This window comes from Aphelocoma coerulescens, chromosome 8 (genome assembly GCF_041296385.1).
Source record: "Aphelocoma coerulescens isolate FSJ_1873_10779 chromosome 8, UR_Acoe_1.0, whole genome shotgun sequence".
NCBI lineage: Eukaryota > Metazoa > Chordata > Aves > Passeriformes > Corvidae > Aphelocoma > Aphelocoma coerulescens.
In genome coordinates, this window is record NC_091022.1 from 19,852,760 (window position 1) to 19,865,646 (window position 12,887).

At 39.0% G+C, this 12,887-nt stretch overlaps 1 protein-coding gene across 10 annotated transcripts in view; it reads right to left on the bottom strand.

The window, feature by feature from the left end:
- Positions 1-12,887, bottom strand: part of ADGRL2 (adhesion G protein-coupled receptor L2) — a 387,257-nt gene that overhangs the window by 70,443 nt on the left and 303,927 nt on the right. For all 10 annotated transcript variants that reach the window (XM_069023029.1, XM_069023030.1, XM_069023031.1 and 7 more), the window contains one exon: positions 3,508-3,721. In XM_069023029.1, the coding sequence (XP_068879130.1) occupies positions 3,508-3,721 (214 nt within the window). The remainder of the gene's footprint in view (positions 1-3,507; positions 3,722-12,887) is intronic.

Here is a 12,887-nt window from a genome sequence, read left to right on the forward strand (position 1 = left end):
CAGACCCCCAAACTCTGTGTGGTACCTAGGTAACCTTTATGCTTCTCCTAACAAAAAGCTACGACCCAGACCAGGGCTTTGAAGTTGACATTGGAGACAGAAAATCTTCAAACACCCAGGTGGTTTGAACAGAACTCATGCGATCCACCTGCAATCCGCTTGCCACGGAAATGGGTAAGACGAGGTCATAAGTAAATTTTATGCTGTTAATTTTCAAATCTCTGCCATGCCTAAAAAGAGCAGTATTAGCCTTATCAACTTCCGAGTTTCATGGCAGTTTCTGCTACAGCCACAAAAACACACTTTATGACCAAGCAACTACAGCAATTTTCTCAGGCTGTTTTGCATCTTCTGCTTCCCTGTTCATTTAATTTGTTTTTAAATGAAAAGGAAACAGAGATTTGTCCCTGCTAAAGGACAGCAGAGCACAGAGGAGTTTGATTACTTCAAGATCTAACTGCCTGAAACGTGGTTCCTCTGGCACTCACTTATGCTACTTGCTCACCAAATATTCCAGAAATAAGCTTATTTCTGTACTGAACTGCAGTGTGTGGTAGAATCTCTCAAACTTGACAATATGCAAACGCTGGGGTTAATTATCAGAGAAGTGTGAAAGAGGAGAAGGAGTTTCTAAAGGTCTAGTCTCTTTCTTCAAAGCTTTAATTTTAACCATGACAGTCTGAAGTTTACATAGAATCTAAATACATCTGAAAGACTTTATTCTGGAATAATTGGGATGTAATTTCAATCAGGGACTAAAAATTTAATAACTACTTTACAAAGGTAAAAGCAAAGCAATGAAGTCATTAGTGTTCTAGTCAGGCTTCCTAGGAACGCATTAAGTTAAAAATCTTTTGAGAACTGCTGAAAAGAAAGAGGTAGAAAAGATTAAGTAGCAGCTCATTCTGAGAAAGAAGAGCTGATGCATCAGTGGACACCAGCAAGGTCTGTGTGCTACTATCTCAAATTCTCTAGAAGGGGAGCAGGGCACGTGATCACACGGCTTTGTGTTAAACTGGAAACCTCATCTTATTTTTCAATCTTCAGATTTCACAGTATTGATCTCATTAAGCTAGTGTTTTCACCTTGTAATTGCAGTAAATGTAGTTGCTGTGCAAAAGCTGTGGAGTAATGTTGCAAATGAATGAGTAGTTAATAATTGCTGTGGAACTACATTTAACTGTATGTCTAAAATGAATCGAGTGGTCAAATGCAGCGGTAACACGGTTGACTGAAGTTATAAAAACAGGTCCCTAAAAGTAAACACTGCAAGATTTTAAGTAGAAATACAGAAACTATTGCTGATTATTTCTGAAGGTAGGGAAGAAAAGCTTTCCCTGTCATCAAAAGTCCTTTTTTTTTTCTATTAATTAAATAAAAAGGAAAAGCAATGAACTTGATAGTCCTTCAGGTCAGACTTTTCTGTGCAATTGCTGCCATCAAAATACAGCTGATGTGTTACTTTAATAGATCAGCTCAAGGATATATACTGAGTGCAAAACAACAATTTGCCTTAGACAACAAAAAACTACAATCACCGATGGAGTTATAAATAAATGAGATATAAGAACTTCTAGTATTTCATAAGAAATTTGCAACACTCTTCTATGCTTGCAATATAGTACAAACTGAGCAATTTTGGAAAAGATTAAGCAAGACAAGAGACAGCTTTTCTACTTAATGACAGGATCTAAGAAAGAAAAATATGAAAGCAAACTTCCAAATTGCTATAAATGTCAGACAAAAAAAGGAGAACAAAAAAGAAAAACTCTTAGCATAGATAATCTGAACCAATGTCCTATATGTGATCACAACTTTATTTTAATGTTGAACAAAGCATAAAGGTAGAAGATGGGGGAAGTTAAAAAATAGACTATGCTATCATAAACTTACAGCTGATTAACTGGAAGGACTGAAAGGGAAAGACTGAAATTTCAGCTTTCCAGTAACAGTCTGATGTCACTTCAAGCAAGATTGTGCCTCTGTATTTGTCTCCGACTACCTTAATCTGTATATTTGCTGTGAACATAAGGACGACTTTGATCAAAACACAACATGCATTTTACACAACAAGGAAGTCTACAGAGAGGCACTACATTTACAAAAGCAATTGAAGGTGGTTTCAAAGGGAGTTGACAGATTAGAGGATGATGACACTGCTGCTGCAGTCTCGATGGAAATCTGGCTTGATCTAATTAACAACTACGAACTAGAACCACAAGAAGATAATTCAAACATGATTTAAAGAAGTTATATTACCTTTTTAAGAGTGTAGTGATGGAGCCTTTCCCTTACTGATCACAAAACAAGTCACAGGTTCAACACAGAACAGGAATAAAAGACCTGATATCCTTAATTTACCTCCAACATTTGAAATTGAAGTCTGAAGTCCAGCCCAAATATTTGACTACAGAAGCAGAAAACATCTGCATATTCACATAAAAATGACAAAAAAATTTAAGAGTCCCACTCATGAAAACTCGACTGAATTGATAAATCAAAATGGAAAACTGTTTTAAAGAGGTGACTATGTTATTAATGTTACCATGTTCAAACAGAGGAAATGAAGCACAGCAGGCAGGACAACTTGAATATTTCATTTGACACATCTGTGTACATGCACCAGAAAGCTTCCAGGTTATCCCTTCCCCTTTCTGTTCAGATTCCCAACCCGAGGAAAAAGACACTGGGAGGAAAACTTCCAACCAATCCTGAACTCATTCAGGCTTTTAGTTTAAGCCAGTAGCAATGCCAGTGACTGATTTGTGCTGACATTTCCACAACTGTCAGTAGTAGGTGACTGCTGCCTGCAATTAGCACAGGACTTCCTGTGAATCTGAGCTCTCATGCACCTTTTGCACTAAAAATACTTTTATTGGCAGTTGGGAACATGATTTAGAAGTGAAATTGGCAGCGCCAGGCTAATGGTTGGATTCTATAATCTTAAAAGTCTTTTTCAACCTAAATGACTTAATGATTCTTATTCGGCTCTTCTGCCTTCTCTGAATGACGAGCACTTGTCACTAAGAGAATTTAACTTGTGCTTATATGCACATGTATGCTTGTACACACATGTATAATGACATATAATCATCCTGGCATGTAATCATTCTGGCATTTTCCATTGGAGGGGACTACTGTTGGGAACTATGGCAGTGATTTACTGCATCTACTGAAAAATACAGCGGGCATTTGGAAACATTCTCAGGGCTGTTCGACCACCTGAAAGGCAAGGAGATAGGGAATCGCCAAATAACTGAATTGCTTCATTGTCCTTGAAGTTATCTTCCTGCTTTTTAATGTTTGTTTACAAAACTTAAAAAACCCCAAAACCTTTAATTGCAACTGGTAGTTTTTATTTCCTTTAAATATTATTAGATAGAAACAATACTACCTGAATAGCAAAGTGGCAATTACAACTCAACAACTCTTACAGTATATACCTCTCTCTGTATTAATGCAGACATTTTTCCACTTTAGTCCTCACCATGATATGTGCATTTTTACCTTTGTGTCATAATTTTGTAGGCGTCTGGAAGGAAGCATTCTGTGTTCTCCATCTGGAAAGGGTCAGCATCACAGATCTTGTCGTCTGTCCGGCCATAGTTCGCACTTTCTATCATGATAACATCGCTTCCTGGACACCGCAGGTCAATGGAGTAGCCTTCGCAGGAGAGCTCCCTCCTAACCAAACCAAACGGTAGTGCTGCTCGGCTGAAACCTTAAAGAAAAAAAACAAGGACAAAATGGGATTGAACCTAAAGGATATACTGCACTGGACTGTTCTTCTGTCACATAAGCACTAACTCCCATGTGCTAGAGGAAGTGCATCTTTACACCGTTTGACCCGGTACCATGTTAAGCGAGGCATCTTTCATGGAACTGTCACATCCCTACACCACGGGTGCTGTGTTCTTAATCTGGGAAAGGAGGAAATTCCTTTTCACTGCTTCTAATCCTGGGCAGAGCAGACAGTGGTGCCTGTCTGCATGGCTACACTGCACATTCCAGTTTTCACCTCTTTTCTCTCTGCTTGTGTCTCCACTCCTTGGGCACAGTCAGACAGGCTATGTCTGGAAGTGGGAAGCAGCAGAGCAGGCAGGATTTGCAGAAGTGATTTTTAAAAAGAAAACAATAGAACCACAAAAAAACCCAAAGCCATAGTTCCAACTTCCAACTTCATTAGTCTTTCTTACTTTGTGACTCCTTTTCTCCAGGAAGAGTTGGTTACTTTTGCTTAGCTATTTTGTGACCTCAGCATGGACATGATCCATATACATGCTGACACTTCACCTAGTTGAACTCCAGTGCTCCTTACTGTGTCTTTTACATAAATTAAACTACATATAGATAATATTTTAAAACAAATACAGAAAGTGTCAGTACCACAGATGTGTACTGTATAAAATCTCCCCATCTCTCACAAAAATGATATGTGTTTCACAGAATTTTAATTTTTAACATTTTTCTACATAAGAGAATTCCTAAACATAAGTGACTTCTCCAATGAAGCAGTATGAAATAATTTAGAAACAAAACAAGGTTCAGCTAGTCATCCAGATGTTTAGACTTTCAGAGACATTTCTTAATGCAAAAGAATATATTACATCAGAATAAAACTATCTGTATACTACAGTTTCTTGTACACAGTTACTGATGGATTATTATTAAACAGTATTTCTGTTTCTTACAAAATTGTGTGACTTTTGGAAGATGAGCTGGGTAAGGTGGCAGTGTTAAAAACCGATTTCTTTAAAATAGTAAATACTAAACTTTCAGCAGAATTTCCTATTTTTAAAAAATGTTTTCATAATACAGTAGCACAAGGCCATTAGTATTTCTGTGCAGGCTTTTGGAGACCAGTTGTGACAGCAAAAAGAAATAGCTGCTAAGTATAGAAAGTTGAAGCTCTATGGTTTTTGAAAACAAAGAAAATAAACTTTTGTTAAAAAGTATGATGCATTAGAAGAAGCAAGGAAGCAAGTATCTAAAAAAATCAAGAACAACTTGAGATAACCCCTTGATAGTAAATTTTCCCATGAACCAGAGGCCATCACTTTTTCTATTGAATTAATATCTGTGGCTTAAAACTCCTACTGCATGAAGATGATTATTTGTTAAGACTGCAAAAGTTTTTTATAATGATCACGCAAGTAAAAGGATGTGGCTCCCTGGCAGCCAGAGCCCATCTTCCCATCCACCCCTCCTCTACCTGCATGTCCCTGCCTTGCCCTTGCACCAGCACCAGCTTTTGTACAACTTGTGTAATGAACTTATGCCAGGGGCAGCTCTGATCCTTACCTCCCTCTCCTGCAGGACACTGATGAGGTCGCAGAGGAGCAGATCTTTGAGTGGGCGTGAATTTGCCCAGCCATAAGGGGAACAGTTGGCCAGAGCCCAGTGACCAGGTCTACCTTTATATTCTGTGGAACCATATCCTACAGGAAACCAGTACTGTTACCCTGCCAGTATGCTCCAGTAACTTTTAATAAGGGAAGAAGCCATATTGCTGTGGAAAGCATCAAGTTCTGTCTCAAATTCACTCCTGGCCATCAGTTCAGCTGCACATACCATGAGCAATAACAAACACTACTATTAGAGGCTTGCTGAGGTGTCATGGGCTGAAAGCTGGAAAGACCTAAAACACGAATGCCTTGCATTAATACCCTACATGTTCCTCCCATGCAGCAAATTAGCAGTGAAGACAGAGTCACTCATGGCTCAGTGAGGGCGTGGAACGGGCACAGGGAGGGGTCCATGCCGAGTCCCCACCACACATGAATACAGCAGCTCCTCTGATTAATTACCATCACAACAGCCATAGAGGGACCAACTAAAATGTTGCTAGTCACTGCCATTCCTACATCCTACTGCTCCTGTCAAATGTAATGCCGACCCTAGGAAGATTATCCCTCCAGCTGGCAGCAATGGTGCCTGCATCTCCTGTAGTCAGCAGGGATTCCCTGGCCTGCGGCACCACCACGGCCTGGCTGGGGGACTCCACCCATCCCACAATTTTTGTATTTCTATCAGCAAGAAGGGGAACAGCACCTACAGCTGTCCAAAGAGGTGTTTGCACCAGGGCAGGAGGAAAGGGGCACAGGGCACATCTGCTGAGGTGTCAGGGGCTCCATGTGCAGCAGCAGCTCAGGATAGTTATGGGGTCAGGGCTGACAAACCCACACCCAGCTCGCTGTGACCAGCACTGACCCTTACTGCGGATCCTGCAGCACAGGCTCCACTTCTGCTAGGAAATACTCTGAATTCAAACACAAGACCTCTGCAGTTTGCTGCACAGAAATCAGCAGCCTGCAAATCTTACTTCATCATCTGTGGCAACAGCTATAATGACTATGAATGTGTTTTATCCTTCCGTTTTTCCCCCTACAGGCATCCACAAGAAGTTCTGTATTAGGACAAACATTAAAAATATTAGAGCAAGGTTAGATCACTTCACAGGCAACAGAGGACACACCTGAGATTGCAATGTAGGTGTTACATTGCTAAAGCAGCAAGCAATAAAGCAAAACAATGCAGCATACATTAGGTGGGAATGCTGCTCTAAGGAATCTCTGTGGTGCAGAAAGAATTTTAACTAAATAAAGTAAATAAATTCAAAGTCCACTAGCAGAGCTGCTGTGATCTTTATGCTGAAGCTTTATTTGTAATTTTTTCCTATCACCAAAGAAAAAATAAGTGTATCAACAAGCAAACTGTAATTCAATCCATCTTGCAATCCTGACAATCGAAGAAAGAACTTGTGGGAGGCCCTGTAAGCGAAAAATCAATATTGCAGCTTTGTGCCGTGCAAATGCGAATACTGCCAAATAGCAGTGCTTAGGGTAAAATGAACTGTTTTGCTCCATTTTCTCCTCTCTGAACAAATGATTTTGAAATGACAGCTTTTTTTTGGAGCTATAAAACGTCAAGCAATAACTCCCTGTGCTTTAGGCAAGTGATTGGAATAAATACCTCTTGGCAAGAGGTGCAATGACTTAGGACTGAAATTCATTTACATTCAGGAGATAATTCCCGATAAACAGATGCACTGCCACAGGATGGAAGTCTGAACAACCTGCATCTGAATGCTTCAGCATCATCCCAGAGTTTTTTAGATGTAAGTATGTGGCTCTGTCAATAATTACTGCTGTCACCAGTAACTGTGTATCTCCAATGCAATTCCACATGAGCATTCCCAATACTGTATTTTCTTAACCAACTTGTATTAAACCTGCTACTTGCCTTACCACACCTCGAACAAACCTATTTTGTTTGGCTGTCCTCTAGCAGCTGAAATCAACATTCCTCCTCTTCCTGCTAATTGCTTCAAGGCAAACTGTGCCCTGGATGACATCGCTCCTGCTGTCTGCCGCCCAAAACACTCCCCAATTGCAAAGGCCTTTCTGGTGCCTGGGCTGGGACTTCCAGCACAACCTAAACATTAACTCAAATAAGTGTCTGTTACCTAATGCAACATATGCTGTCTCTGATTCACTCCTGCTTGTGTATGTTAATCAGTGCTCCATGCCAGTTTTTAATTTTTTTTTTTTTAATGGAAGAAGATTAACACCTAATGAGGAAATAAACATTATTTCTGTCCTGCTGACCGTTTTGATTATAGAAGTTTCCTGGCAAACATATGTTTCCTGAACATTTTATCTGCTCACAAATTAGTTGAGTGCAGGCTCTTTATTGAAAGGAGAAAATAAACTGCTTTTGTAAAATTGCATTTTTAAGAAAAAAAGGCAGAGGGGATGTTTAGTGGCAACATACAGTCTTTAACACTTTATTGATCAATCCATATAGAAAGACAAACTGAAAGGAAAAATCGCGATCAAAAATCCTCCTCTGATACTTTAGTCTATGAAATGAAAAGTACAAGTCCTATGAAAGAACTGTAACTCAGAATCACATTTTGGAAGTACGGTAAAGTCAAATTTGGCTAAAAAAATTTAATTTAAGTTTGCAAAGCCTTATTTACCATTCCACTGGTTCCTTCAGAGAAACTATTTGTCTTTACAAAGATAACCTAAATTTGTCAAAGTGCAAAGAAAAGTTAATAATTCACAGCATCCTGCCCACTAGCATACCATCTTTCTGAGCTGTCAGTAGTAAGAGAGTGCGCTAAGTTTGGTAGATAAAAGCAAAAAGGCACCACCACATTTGAATGTTCACCCAATAGAGAGGAAAAACAGTGGAATGTAAACAGGCTAACATCAGTACTCGACATCAGAAGTAAGGAACCTTTGATTAAAACTTAAAGCACAGAGAAAGTCAACATGGAAGTAGAAAATTATTTCAAAGAATGCAGATACTGGAAGAACTGAGAATCCAAAACAAATCTCTGCAGAAATAAATATATATGTCTCTGTGAGCAAGGAAATATTGCTTCTTGTGTTATTTGGCTGTAACAGAAAGGTCTTTTGAAAAGAGCACATCTTTTCAAACAGAATGTTTACAGTTGTCTCTTTCACAATCTCTTTTATTTTACCATATCATGCAACATGATGATTTAAGTTCTACACAAGATGAAGTGATGTGTCCTGGGCAGCATTTCAATAATATATGTATAACAAATGCAAAGCCCAATGAAAACTGTGCTGAGAATCCTCTCCCTCTCCAGTGAAGTGCCTACGTGCACACACGGGAGGGTGCACAGAGACAGCTGAACACACGTCGCCATCTGAAAATAATGCAAATGCTCAACATGGGCTCCTCAAAGCTTTTGTAATTCCACAGACAAGTCTCAGCATCCTGCAGCTTCTAAAGAATCCCATGAACTCTGTCAAGGAAGACTTTTCTCCTCGTCTCTCAGCACTGTATATATTTCACACAGACAAGCATGTTATTTTGTTAAACAGCTTTTAAATTATCCAATCCTGGTCAACAGATCACTACCAACTACTACAAAAGACAGAGGCAATTTAAATGACAACTGTGCTTTCTCATTCCATCTTTGAAGGAAAAAAAGTCATTCTGGCAAGCATGTCTATTAAAAGATTACATTGGCACAGTAAGAGCTTCTGACACCACACAGAGGTCTGGAGTTCACAGCACTCAGCTCCTCTTTCAGGGAAACCCAGCAGCCGTGCACAGCCAGCCCGTGCTGCAGCCCGGCACACAAAACCCCACTGTTCAGTCGGGGTCAAAGCAGACAGGAAGGGATCATTTTAAAAATATTCTCCTACAGCTGGATTCTCTGCCATTTTTTGTATATACTCCTTCTTGTCAATGAAGATGCTGAAAGGAGTGGACATCAAGAGAAAAGGGATTTTTTTTTTAGCAAAGGAAAACTATATTCTAGTAAGAGACATCTCCCTCATTTTTTCAAACTCATTCATAAAAATGGGATTATCTCAAAACAAGGTACATGAAAGTATCTCAGTATCTGAACTTTAACAAAGAGGCACAGAGTCCTAAGAAACAGACCCGACCATTTAAATTACATTGAAGCCAAGCAACTTCTGCACTGAATAAATGAGCTCTGAGGGGCAATTCTTAACACTGGTTTCTAGAATTCTGCTTCTCAGACATTTCATATTTAAATTACATGACTAAAAGCTGGAAGCCTGTCTCTTACAAAACAGAAATATCAATTCATATCAATAAAAGTTTTAGAAATATTAAGTAACTGGTGAAGGCTTCTTATAGGTTTCTTTTACATTTTATTTGAACATGATTTAGCCTTTTAAAAAATTTAAATTTTCAAAATCTTAGTCAAGTTTTAATGTTTTTCAAGATTCAGTGTGAGCAGCAAAATTAAAACTGCATGTAATTTTCTGTAATTATATACTTAATATTCAATATACATAAACATAAAGTATGTATGTCTGCTTAATGAAATTCAGGAGGGAAGCCAGAGTTACACCCTCTGACTCACACCAGGATGGGTCCTGCCTTCCAGGTTCACTGAAACTTACTACAATTTTCCTTCTATGTTTTCAGTCTCCATGCAATTCTCAAATATAACCCTGTGAGGCTCTCTTCAGCAAAAAAAAAGAGTCAGGGCTTACCTACTTTCTGCACCTTGTTAAATGATTCAGCAAAACCTAAAGGGAGCAGCAGTATCTCTGCCTTTTAATCTAACATCGTCGATCCTTCCTGTATACTGCTGGCAAGGATCTTATTTAAATTCTCCTAAACAGCTCTCACCCCTCATTCAAAAGGGCAAGAATGTGTCTCTCTGAGTCAGCAGAACTAAGGGGTTTTTTTGATTGTGTTTTTTTTAGGGTTTGGGTGTGTGGGGGGAGTGTGTGTGCACTTTAATAGCACATAGGAGATGACAGAGGACAGAGATGAGTGCTACACTGACAGACCTGCAGACCACAGTCCTTCAGTCACCTGGAACAAGACCAGCCAGAAAGCAGCCATGCACACATCCCCACATTAGCCCATTACAGCTCAACCCTATTTTGAAGGAATTGCCACTGCGGGAAAAGAGATAGTTTGGTCTTCATGCCCATTTAATCCTTCACCTGCCTGCTGAGGCTGCCATTAGAGTGCTAATTAATGCTAAACTGTGAAAATGGGCTTCTGCACTTTGAATCCAGCCACACTGAAACTGGAGAAAAACCACTAATTCCTTTAATGAAAGTCACCAAACCAGAGCCTGGTTCCTGGCAGCATTTAGCAATGCCTAAAATATGGCCGATGGAAACCATGTGATCTAAACATGAAAGTCTAAATATCTAATATAAAAATATGTGTTCTTCAGTTCTCACTTAGCACCACATTTTATTCTCATATGCGTGCACCTTTCCCATCCCTTTCAGTGGAGCTGTATGCATGAGAGCAAAACTTTGCCCGCTTGATCTAAAATTATCCCAGTTTAAAACAGTATTCATCTGTCAATGATATTTCTTTTCTTTTGCCAGCCAGATGTCTGTTCTCAGGCTGCAAGAATCTCCTTCCTTTATTCCTTCACATCATACACACTTGATCCTCTGCCAGCTCACAAAAAGCACTCTACCCTTTTCTTTCTTGCATTAAATACATTGCATCTTCAAAATTTCTAAAGGCAAGTAAGTCCCATGGTCTTTGTAAGCCCCCCTCCTGAAGGTTATCTCCAGTTTACCAACTGTGAACTCTCTGAGCACAGCACCTGTCAGGAAGGAGAAGCTTCTGAATCAGAAACAACCTCTGAAAAAGGGAGGTAAGACACAAAGGCTGATGTGTCAGAAATGTTGTGTCAACAGGATTTCCCGTTGAATTATTTCCTCTGCACAGGATACTGGTAGCAGAATAAAAATAAATATTCTTTTATTTTCTATAAAAGTGTATCTTGACAACAATTTATATTTCCAGTTATCACAATCATTTTTTGATTGTAAACCATGCGTTAAGGACAGGCAGAGGAAGAGGAAGAAAGGGGAATTTCCATCATCAGTGTTCAGAGTGGCCAGCTGACAAAAGAAATATTTTATTCCCATCGTTAAGAAACCCAAAGCCTTGTCACCTCAGAGGCTGAGAGAAGCCATGCAGAGATGTATCATTTCCTTGGAAATATGTGCATTGGTGAAAGCCAAATAATCCCAGCAGGTGACATACTTGGTGCTAATAATAACCCTCAGTGTCCTGTGTACATCGCTTTCTTAGCAGGCTATACCCTAACCTATGTAAGAAAGTAAAATATTTAATCTCACTAAAATACCTGATAATTCTAGCTCATTTTAAATAAGATGTTATTCTACAATTGCCAGAGTTTAAAATACCAAATACAGCCCTAGTGCTAAAAAACCCCATAGGTTTAATTATTGTACAATTGCTACCACATGGCAATATTTGAGATCACAACCATAAACTTAAAAATGGGGCATTTTCTTGTTTACAAACAGAATTATATATACATTAGAAATGGAATCAAGAAATAATATAAGAGTTCATATACTCTGTTTCAGTAAAATGATGGGGTGGAGTCAATTGTCACAGTATAATTTATAGTGGAAAAGTTATGTGGTTAATTTTAATGATGGCAAGCTGCTTAAAGAGTGCTTATGAGCATGCAAATAGTACAGCAACCCCCTTCTCATTCAGTATAGCTTCTGAATCATTTCAGAGGACTCAGGGGCAGAAAGCAGAACCCTTGGAAACATAAAGACAGGGATCCTGCAGATGAAACTGCTAAACCAAAATATACAGTCATACCTTTTCAAAACAAGAAGAGCCATGTGATGAATGTACTTTAAGGTAAATGTGCCATCACTTTAAATGTTCCCATAAATAGATATGAAACAAGAGTAGCAAGCAATCTTAGAAAATACCTGTCAGAGTGAAAGGCTTTTTTCCTGACCTTACCTTCTATGAAATATTTGTGGATTTTTGAAAGACTTTTATAGAGAGGAGAGGGATGTACCACACAGTTTTTACAACACAGGTTAAGGTTCTGGCACATTCTGTGAATCATTAAATAATTCTACACAGATACTTAAGAGCATCCTCTGAATAATAAATTGCATCAAGAAAGGAAAACTATTTTATTTTTGTAAACAATGAGGTAATTTAAAAACTCGTAAGGAATACATGCAGTTCTAACATGCTCCCTGGGCAGCAGGGAGTAAGAATGGCAACACAGGTACCAATTCCAAAGTAAATAAAGGAAACAGGCACCTTTTCCACCTTTTAACTGCTGTTAATCCCCTGTAAAGGAACTGCATATCCATATGCTTCACTGCAAACATGAAAGACAAGGGAGATAAAGGGATAGGATAATTAAATTCCACCTGGACTCAAAATCAGGGCTTCTGAGTTTGAATTCTGGTTTTTAGTCGTGGAATTTGGGTGTCTTCCTCACCGACCTTCACAATGTGTATGGCAAGAATGCTCTCAGCTTTTAGAGAATCAGCAGAAGAAGGTTCAAATGAAATAAAGGAAAAATCAGTATCCCTGAA